Source organism: Ascaphus truei, chromosome 3, assembly GCF_040206685.1.
Source record: "Ascaphus truei isolate aAscTru1 chromosome 3, aAscTru1.hap1, whole genome shotgun sequence".
In the NCBI taxonomy this organism is placed as follows: Eukaryota; Metazoa; Chordata; class Amphibia; order Anura; family Ascaphidae; genus Ascaphus; species Ascaphus truei.
Window position 1 is genome coordinate 102,550,304 of NC_134485.1, and position 11,067 is coordinate 102,561,370.

Here is an 11,067-nt window from a genome sequence, read left to right on the forward strand (position 1 = left end):
TTTTGTACGAGTTTACTGAGGTACGAGACAATAAATTATCTCTGATTTTAACTGACAGGTTTAGAAATGTTCCACACCTACACCAGCCTTCACTAAGCACGGAGGTATCGCACCCTGATCTGTTGACGTAAATGGTAGTTAACGAAGGATCGAGATGCAATACCCCGCATCGGTGCTAAGTGAATCTCCCCTATTTTCCTATTGCCCTTCTAGGTTAACCTATTTGTTGCCTCTGGCTATCTAGGAGTTATATTTCAATCACATTATATTAAACAAGAATAAAATCTAATTACATTGTCCAAAACATTAACTTTAAAAAACACAATAAACTGCAACACAGAAAATATACATTAACACATACTGCTTGTGGTAGTAACTCGTAGTTCCTTTTGGAAACAAGGAAGAAGAGGTTGCCATAATTAGGGATGAATGGTAGAGTAGGAACAAGAAATTGGGAATTCCCATTGCACAAAAATCTGATTTCTGCAGGATAACTTCAGCTTCTCAGATCAATACCCTAACATATGGTTTTCTTTCAGATATGCTCCACAATATCATATCTACCTGCCCCTGCAGTTCAAACTAAGCAATATGAGAAGTCTGCGTTGTGTCAGTGTGCTGAGGTATGCAACTGGAGGAGTCAGTCATCAAAAGGATATACAGTATACTTACACACAAACACACACACATATATATGTATATATACACACACACACACACAGGTATGTATATATGAGTGCACACAAAGAGAGAAACACCTGTGTGCATATGCATACATATATAATAGAAAACCAAAAATGAAAGCACACCACTCAGTGTTAATCTGTATAAATGTATATGGTTATTAAGAATACACATTGCGCACTTACAATATAAACTACAGAACAAGCCATGCTGTCACCAGCCAACTTTGGTAGGAGAAAATCTGGATTTCATAGTGGTTTCCACCAGACCTGTTTAACCATCAACCAGGGATCCGGATAGTCCACAGCCGATCAGATGGAAAAATAAGTTGTTAAGGAGGTTTTGCCCAGTACACAGGGTGCTGTATATTCAGCTCTCATCAAACAGCTGAAAATAGGGAATTCTCTTTGCTTCACCAGCTGAGTTTCCTCCACAACGTAATGGTGTCAGCTGCGCAACCCAACGCGTTTTGTCACTATGACATGGACTTCATCGGGAATACATATATGTATATACATCTCTCTGTTTCTCGTATACACACATGCCTGTCTATACATATCTACACACACATATCTGAATACAGTATGTGGCTTGAGAAAGGTCCACGGTTTGGAACGAAACGTTAATCTGAAATAATAAACCACAATTTTAATTTTCAATTAAATTATACAGCATTTGCTATGTATTGCCGGGATTCCTCCCAGCCTCCGGCAGCACCGTGGCAGTATACCTAACATGAGTGCTCCTTCATAATATACCGATGCATGTATGTGTGGTAATAAATGTGTATTCACAAAGAAGGAGATATATAAAATGTTTATATTTGTGTGTGTATCTAATTACAGTGTACCTGTAAATATGTGTATTGAGTTTCCACTTATACAAAATTACGTCTTTTCAGATATGTCTTTCAACAAAGGGAATTCCCATAGACAGTTCAAGAGATGTCAGTAAGTTGGAGTTAGAAGAGGAATCTGAGGATCTTATGTTGCATGGAAACCTACCAGATTCTCTATCACGTGTCTATAAACAATCAAAAATTAGACAACGTTCTATTAGAAAGAAACAACCTTGCCCTTCACAAGAGTTTTCCCAGGCTGATTCCTTGGGATTGATCCCACAAGGGAAAGGAGTAAAGACAAATGATATGGACCACAGCAGCTGTCTCAAATCAGCTTCTAGAAAGTCCAATTACAAACGACAATTATCAGTGGCAGACATTGAGAGCATCACTTCCACTATTGAAGCAGTGGTTTCGGGTGAATGGCGTGCTGGAAAATCTTCAGAGGGGATGCACAAATCTCCGCATCCTGATGTTGATAGAAGTAAATATACATAAATATATATACATACACATATACACACACACACACAGACATATATATATGTATATATATATATATATATATATATATGCAAGAGAAAAAGAGAAGACCCCGCATCCACAAGACATATAAACACAGCTAAATACCGACACTGGAAAAATCCAAACTACAGTGATGTGTCGGTGGTGCTATAAGGGCAGTATAATAGAATGAGAGAGAAAAAGAAGGCCCTAAATAAAGCACTCTAGTATGTGTATCAGTACAAATCACATAAGGTTTATTGATAAGTTGTCACAGAACAAAAATGGTTAAAACAAAGCACAGAAATGTTTAAAATACAGCATGGATCCCCTGTTCATTACAGAGCTAAACAACTCCTCAAAAAAGGATACCCAAAATACACTCAGATAGTATTCTGAAACACCTGACAAAATAAACCTGGTGTGACACCCAACAGACTAAGTAATCACGGCTAGGGCTATGTAATCATCAGCAAAAGGTCATATATGCCTACTATCCCCTATAGTGTAGGGTTTGTCTGAAGCGACAAAAAGTTGTAGGTAAGTGACAGCAGAGATACACAATACAGCCTACAAAGCACATGTAAGCCTATAGCTGAATAGAGTGATACATCACCTATGGTCTGGTGCAGTGTGGTCGGTACATGTGGGGGAGAACATGGAGGGATGTTAGAGCATAGTAATGTTGCCCAGAGAGGGGACAAACCAGGGGATCCTGCCTGCTAGACCTGCTCCTACGCGTTTCGGCACACAGCCTTCTACTGGCTGTGTGCCGAAACGCGTAGGAGCAGGTCTAGCAGGCAGGATCCCCTGGTTTGTCCCCTCTCTGGGCAACATTACTATGCTCTAACATCCCTCCATGTTCTCCCCCACATGTACCGACCACACTGCACCAGACCATAGGTGATGTATCACTCTATTCAGCTATAGGCTTACATGTGCTTTGTAGGCTGTATTGTGTATCTCTGCTGTCACTTACCTACAACTTTTTGTCGCTTCAGACAAACCCTACACTATAGGGGATAGTAGGCATATATGACCTTTTGCTGATGATTACATAGCCCTAGCCGTGATTACTTAGTCTGTTGGGTGTCACACCAGGTTTATTTTGTCAGGTGTTTCAGAATACTATCTGAGTGTATTTTGGGTATCCTTTTTTGAGGAGTTGTTTAGCTCTGTAATGAACAGGGGATCCATGCTGTATTTTAAACATTTCTGTGCTTTGTTTTAACCATTTTTGTTCTGTGACAACTTATCAATAAACCTTATGTGATTTGTACTGATACACATACTAGAGTGCTTTATTTAGGGCCTTCTTTTTCTCTCTCATTCTTTTATATATATATATATATATATATATATATATATATATATATATATATATATATACACACATATACACACACACACACACTATATACACATATACATACACACATATAAACACAACACTAGGAGATCTGAAAGGTTTTAAATTAAACATTACTCTTTGTTTTCACCCCTCCCTGTAATGCCTTGCTCTCTCTTGTACCCTCTACCCAACCTAAGGCCGCGATTATAGTGGCTGCATGCACACGTGTGACATCGCGCACAACGGGTACAAATGCGTGTTCCTCAATGAGGTTGCCCATAGTGCATGCGAGTGCTGCAGGGCGACCGCGCGGGCGATTTTTGAAAATACAAATGAATGGGTTTTTTTGCATTACTGCCGCGTCACATGAGAGGTTCAGCCAATGAGGGAGAACCAGCCTGGTGATGAGTCCGCCACGCCTCCCCATCGCCTCCAGCCTTAGTGCTTGTTTTGCACAAGCGACAGCCAGTGTGACGTCATGCGCTCGGTCGTGCGCGTCCACGCCACAACTATAATCGCGGTCTAACTCTCTCCTCCATCATGTCCTGCTCATGTTTGCACTCTCTCATCCCCTCTCTTGCACTCTCTGCCTTACTGTGTCAGCTTCTCTCTGGGCACACTACACTCCCTCCTCTCCTACTCATCTGTCTCTCTTCCTTGCTGTCTCTCACTGAAGCCAAACGAATCCCTAAAAAGCGCAGTTCCTCAGACCTTGAAGCTGATTGTGGTGACGATAAGTGGGTTATCATCCAAAACCGAAGCAGTGGGAAAATAAGACTGAGAAAAACTAAATCAGAGGAAGAATTTGCTGTTGAGTAAGTCATTATATATGAAGATTATCTAATATCTTAAAACCCTTCTATATACACCATAATAAGTCATCCTGTAACAGATTACAGAAAATCATATTCATAACAATTTTAAGAATACCCTCCAAAAAACATTTCTAGCACTATTTCTCCGAACAGCCGAAGAAGGTTAGAATTGGAGTATACGGTGATTGTTTATAATAGACAAACTAGATACTATTTTATTCGGTAGATACAATAGTGCGCACAAACCTGTTAAAGCCTATCTACAGTCTTGTGAGGTTTTTTTTAAACTCTGCATACACTCTTGATGAACTATCTTGTTCACTATGAGATATCACATCCTGAAATGAAGATGAAATCAGGAAAATAAAGTAAAAGCAGATTGTAAAGATAACATTTTTCAACAAAAAGAAAAAAGGATGTGTTTTCTAGCCAAATTGTATACTTAAAGCATTTTTGTTAAAATAAATAAAGTAGTAACAAAAATATTGTGCTGATCTATTTGTCACCTTAACATTTTTCATAAACAGTATCTTATTTCCTGCTTAGTATTTCACTGGCATCAGCGGTTATCATGGCCACCTATGTTGTCTTAATACTGTAAGTGTAAATGGCAGCAACAAAGATCTCCAGAATGCAACAGGGGTTGCCAAAGGGTGGCATGGCTAAAGGCAATAGCAGTATGATTTCACAATGGTTAAACAAGAAAGGACATCTTTATTTTTTATGGTGACTAAAAGGAATTGCTGCTTATACACTCTTGGTTCCAGAATGTCCATGGCAGAGCAACGGATCACAAATATACGATCTGTTGTGTAGGGATCACACTGTCACAACACGCCTCCAACATCAGAAAAGAAATAGGAAGTTCTCTTCAGCTCTTACAAAATTGTTCAGTGGACATCATATAAATGTAGTAGGCTTCACCGTTCCCCAGATAACACATCACATCATAATATAATGCAGAATATCAGAGTTTCCATATAATTCAATAGCAGTGCTGAGGGAGAATTTCAAAACATACCCCACAAAAACTATACAAAGAGAATTCTGCAACAACTGTACAACTGTTAACGTCCAATACTAGAGCACAGCTATATATAATGTGTATCCTCTTTGTGATTCTCTTATGCCCTACTCTTTTAGCTCAACAAAACTGCAAGGAGAATTTGAGATGAGATCCAGTATCCTCCCCCAGCAATGTCCAGTGACACTGGAACATAACTATGCATTGGTTCCCAGAAAAAAGAAGAAGACTTCTAATTATAATTAAAGGTGAAACTCATTAACACAGGGTAAAGTTGTAGTATGTACCATAGATAACATAAAAAAGCAAAGTATAAAGCTGTATGGTCATGAAATGCATCAAAGATGCGATGACACTTTGCTTTGTCATGGAATATAGAAGCAGATATTATTAAGAGCATGGTAATAAAATGAATAAAGGATGCAGCGTTGTTTTACTTTAGTTTCTCCTACCAATCTGCCTGTGGAACACCTGGTTCTTCCAAATGCAAATGGTTTTGTAAGTATGAGCTTTAAACAGGCTTTGTACACAGTACTGTTAATAGCATTTATACTACATTCTTCTATAATGCTTGGTGCCATAAAGGGGCGAAAGGAAGATTCTAACACAAAAGATTTTCCTTGAAGTAACTTCACTTTTAATAGACTCACTATATAATACAGGAATAGTACAGCCTTGTCTTGTGTGTGAAATCGATAAGACTGAAACAGTGGTAATTATATTTTCCTCGACAAACCACACCCAGACCCTAAGAACAGTCCCAGCCAATCAGGTCAATCTTTGTTATGCGATGTCAGCAGTTTTACTTGCAGTGTCAGCAGACGAACAAATCCCTGTAGATGTCGGTGTTGACCATGAAAATGTAATATTGCACAAATCTCTCTTCTTTTCTACTGATGACATGCCTTTATAGATCAGTCGGGGGAAGTCTTGTTTCATTATTATGAATTTTGATATCCTGTATCATAAGAAAGAGGGCGAGGCATACTGTATATCATGTAGTAGACTTTTCTTTTTTGTCTTGTAAGACAATTAGTGGAACCAGTAGGATGTGAGAAGGATTCTGAGACATGGCTTTGCCATGTCTTTTCTGAAACCATCTTTTAGCCCATTTCCTCTGATGTTTCAGAAGCAGATGTTTCATTAGACTTTTTACTCTATAGATACAGATTAAACATTCCTAAAAATGTCAGTAAAAAAAACTGCTGCACATATTAGATTATACATGTACTAGCTGAGAGACCTGGCGTTGCCCGTGAGTTAAATTTCCCCGCTAGGAGGGGGGGGGGGAGACACAGTGGACAGGAGGGGGGCGGGGAGACACAGTGGACAGGAGGGGGGGTGAGACACGTGGACAGGAGGGGGGGACGGAACATGGACAGGAGGGGGGGACGTACAGTGGACAGGAGGGGACGGACAGTGGACAGGAGGGGACGGGCAGTGGACAGGAGGGGGGGCAGTGGACAGGAGGGGGGGCAGTGGACAGGAGGGGGGGCAGTGGACAGGAGGGGGGAGCAGTGGATAGGAGGGGGGGCAGTGGACAGGAGGGGGGGGCAGTGGACAGGAGGGGGGCAGTGAACAGGAGGGGGCAGTGGACAGGAGGGGGCAGTGGACAGGAGGGGGGGCAGTGGACAGGAGGGGGGCAGTGGACAGGAGAGGGGGGCAGTGGACAGGAGGGGGGGACAGTGGACAGGAGGGGAGGGACAGTGGACAGGAAGGGGGCAGTGGACAGGAGGGGGGGCCAGTGGACAGGAGGGGGGGGGCAGTGGACAGGAGGGGGGGGCAGTGGACAGGAGGGGGGGGCAGGGGACAGTAGGGGGGGGCAGTGGACGGGAGGGGGACAGTAGGGGGGGGCAGTGGACAGGAGGGGGGGGCAGTGGACAGGAGGGGGGGCAGTGGACAGGAGGGGGGGCAGTGGACAGGAGGGGGGGGGCAGTGGAAAGGAGGGGGGCAGTGGACAGGAGGGGGGGCAGTGGACAGGAGGGGGGGCAGTGGACAGGAGGGGGCTGCAGTGGACAGGAGGGGGGGCTAGCTGAGAGACCCGGCATTGCCTGTGAGTTAAATTTCCCCGCTAGGGGGGGGGGAGACACAGTGGACAGGAGGGGGGGAGACACAGTGGACAGGAGGGGGGGAGACACAGTGGACAGGAGGGGGGGGAGACACAGTGGACAGGAGGGGGGGGGCGGACAGTGGACAGGAGGGGGGGGACGGACAGTGGAAAGGAGGGGGGGGGACGGACAGTGGACAGGAGGGGGGGACATGGACAGGAGGGGGGACGTGGACAGGAGGGGGGGCAGTGGACAGGAGGGGGGGCAGTGGACAGGAGGGTTCGGGGGCAGTGGACAGGAGGGGGGGCAGTGGACAGGAGGGAGGCAGTGGACAGGAGGGGGGGACAGTGGACAGGAGGGGGGGCAGTGGACAGGAGGGGGAGGCAGTGGACAGGAGGGGGGGGCAGTGGACAGGAGGTGGGGGGGCAGTGGACAGGAGGTGGGGGGGGCAGTGGACAGGAGGTGGGGGGGGCAGTGGACAGGAGGGGGGGCAGTGGACAGGAGGGGGGGCAGTGGACAGGAGGGGGGGGCAGTGGACAGGAGGGGTCGGGGGGCAGTGGACAGGAGGGGGGGGCAGTGGACAGGAGGGGGGCCAGTGGACAGGAGGGGGGCAGTGGACAGGAGGGGGGGGCAGTGGACAGGAGGGGGGGCAGTGGACAGGAGGGGGGGCAGTGGACAGGAGGGGGGGCAGTGGACAGGAGGTGGGGTGGCAGTGGACAGGAGGTGGGGGGGCAGAGAACAGGAGGTGGGGGGGCAGTGGACAGGAGGGGGGCAGTGGACATGAGGTGGGGGGGCAGTGGACATGAGGTGGGGGGGCAGTGGACATGAGGTGGGGGGGCAGTGGACAGGAGGTGGGGCAGTGGACAGGAGGAGGGGGGGCAGTGGACAGGAGATGGGGGGGGCAGTGGACAGGAGGGGGGGGGCAGTGGACAGGAGGGGGGGGGCAGTGGACAGGAGGGGGGGGGCAGTGGACAGGAGGGGGGGCAGTGGACAGGAGGGGTCGGGGGGCAGTGGACAGGAGGGGTCGGGGGGCAGTGGACAGGAGGGGGGGGGGCAGTGGACAGGAGGGGGGGCAGTGGACAGGAGGGGGGGGCAGTGGACAGGAGGGGGGGCAGTGGACAGGAGGTGGGGTGGCAGTGGACAGGAGGTGGGGGGCAGAGAACAGGAGGTGGGGGGGCAGTGTACAGGAGGGGGGGCAGTGGACATGAGGTGGGGGGGCAGTGGACACGAGGGGGGGCAGTGGAAAGGAGGGGGGGCGCAGTGGACAAGAGGGGGGGGCAGTGGACAGGAGGTGGGGCAGTGGACAGGAGGAGGGGGGGGGCAGTGGACAGGAGGAGGAGGGGCAGTGGACAGGAGGAGGGGGGGCAGTGGACAGGAGGAGGGGGGGGCAGTGGACAGGAGGAGGGGGGGCAGTGGACAGGAGGAGGGGGGGCAGTGGACAGGAGGAGGGGGGGGCAGTGGACAGGAGGAGGGGGGCAGTGGACAGGAGAAGGGGTGGGGGCAGTGGACAGGACAGGCACCCGGCGTTGGCCGGGCTTAAAATGTCCGTCTCCCTCCTCTCCCCCCTCTCTCTCCGCTCCTCCCCCCATGCGCAGCTCCGGTCCCCATCCTACAGTGTCATACACACACACACTGTCACACACACACACACAGTGTCACACACACACACAGAGTGTGACACACACACAGTGACACACACACAGTGAGACACACACAGTGTCACACTCACACTCTCACATACACACACAGTGGACAGGAGGAGGGGGGTTAGGGAGAGTGAAACGTCCGGCGATCCGAACAGGCGGCTCCCCACCTTCCGCCAGCCGTGACTGCGCACCACCACCGCACCCCCCTCGTGCACCACCACCGCACCCCCCCACCACCACCACCACCACCACCGCACCCCCCACCACCACCACCACACCCCCCCCCCCCGCCGCGCGCCTATCTCCCTCCCCACGCGGGCAAGCAAGGGAGCACCGTGAGGAAGGGGACAAGAGGGAAGGGCATGTCCCACGCGCCCGCCACTGCCCTGTTCGCCCCCCCCCCCCCCGGCATGTCCCGCAGCATGCGGCGGATCACTGCGGGTGGGGGGGATTGTTGTCGCGCTCACCTCTGTTGGGAGCCATCTTGCCGCGAGGCAGCTGCAGGTGGAAGGGGGTCCTTCCGGAGGCTGCCTGCCCACTGCCCGTCCCCCCGCCGGGGAGGCAAGTGAGCGCCGGGGAGGGAGGGAAGTGAGCGCCGGGGAGGGAGGGAAGTGAGCGTTGGCGGCTGGCCAGGAGGGCCGCACCGCGCTTCCCCTCCTCCGGGAGCCGGTGCAGGGCGGCGCACATGAGGGTGAGTGTGATGGGGGAGAGAGGGTGTGTGTGTGTGTGCGTGTGCGTGTGTGGCCGGCCGAGAGTGGCAGTTGGGTGACGTCAGAGCCACCAATCTGATTGGCCAAAGACTGAGGACCAATCAGATTCACCGCAGCTAGTACCAACCTTTCGAATTTATATATTAAGATATGGAAATTCTGCTGTTAAGATCTATCATTTATAGCACTAAGAGATACACATGTAGACAATGTTATTGCAACAACGTTATTGCAACCCATTGCTGTGGGTGAAATAGCACGTTAGCCCCACTCCTTTTTCATGTGTGGCTGATTCAAAACAATGGCCACTTCTCACGCTGGTGTGTTGTGTATGTCCCGCTGCCACACGCCACGTGTTGAAATAATGATGACTACATCTATAAACTATAATATGTCAAAAATATTCAAATATGCCCATTTTTCATACATTAGGCTACATGGGAAAGTTATATTTCCTGCCATTTTTTTACATATACACACACACATATAAAAATGTATATATTCTGAATATATTCAACCATGAAAATAATATTGAAGTGAACAATATGCGTGGCAATACAATTCTCTTTAACTCTGGCTTGTTTGTTCTTGATAGTGATGATACAGAAGAGCTGAGAGTCATTTCAAAGACTAAGGACACATTTGTTGCTGACATACTCATGAAGAGAAGCTACAGTACTGTACTTTGTCAATCTAAACAGAACCTGTCTGAGGATCTCAGCCTTTATCACACGAGCAGTAATAGTGTGGAACTGTCCTATACCTATCTTTTTATGTAACAATGTTTGTTCTATATATTATATGTATTTTAAACTATGTTCACAATAAATTTTTAGTTTGCTTAATTCTTCTTGCCACACCTTTGTATTTATTGTAGCCACACACCCACACACACACCCTGAGCAAGAAACCCAGACAGAGGCTTTCTCTTTACATGTCATACCTATGTCTGTGCTCTTTGCAGATACTGACCCGTGTGTGTTTGTATACACAGTGTATGGTGTCTGTACCTATTGCTGATTTTACGTAAATGACTTACTTTGATTTACCTGTTCTCCTTTCTTCCTGATTTTGAGTGCGGGTTCTTTACTTCTTTGGGTCTATATGTATTGAGAGGTCCCTATAGGTTCCCTGCACCTTTATAACACTTCATTTATTATCTCAGGAGTGCTAACTCCCACCACTTTATATATTTATAGTGTTTTCCCTCCCTGGGAATCGTGCACCCTTACCTATCTTTCCTGATATCATTTATTCAACATGATATGGTCATTAACACCAGTCCACGTGTGTTGACATATACTCAGATTGAAGCGGTCGGAATAGCCACACTTTGTGTAGGCACTAGACAGTTCCTCTCTGAGGATCATATTCCTGATTTCCCTCAGGACCTTGAAAAATTATTGAAACAGAAAAGCAATTTAGATCTTCGTGTCATTACATT

The 11,067-nt window shown here is 47.7% G+C and overlaps 1 protein-coding gene across 3 annotated transcripts in view; it reads left to right on the plus strand.

Moving 5' to 3' along the window:
* The window catches only part of LOC142491685 (uncharacterized), a 143,641-nt gene extending 133,254 nt beyond the window's left edge, over positions 1–10,387 (plus strand). For all 3 annotated transcript variants that reach the window (XM_075594608.1, XM_075594609.1, XM_075594606.1), the window contains exons 5-9: positions 540–623; positions 1,586–2,009; positions 4,057–4,195; positions 5,339–5,467; positions 10,219–10,387. In XM_075594608.1, the coding sequence (XP_075450723.1) occupies positions 540–623; positions 1,586–2,009; positions 4,057–4,195; positions 5,339–5,465 (774 nt within the window). In that variant the 3' untranslated portion in view covers positions 5,466–5,467; positions 10,219–10,387. The remainder of the gene's footprint in view (positions 1–539; positions 624–1,585; positions 2,010–4,056; positions 4,196–5,338; positions 5,468–10,218) is intronic.
* The last annotated feature ends 680 nt before the right edge of the window (positions 10,388–11,067 follow it).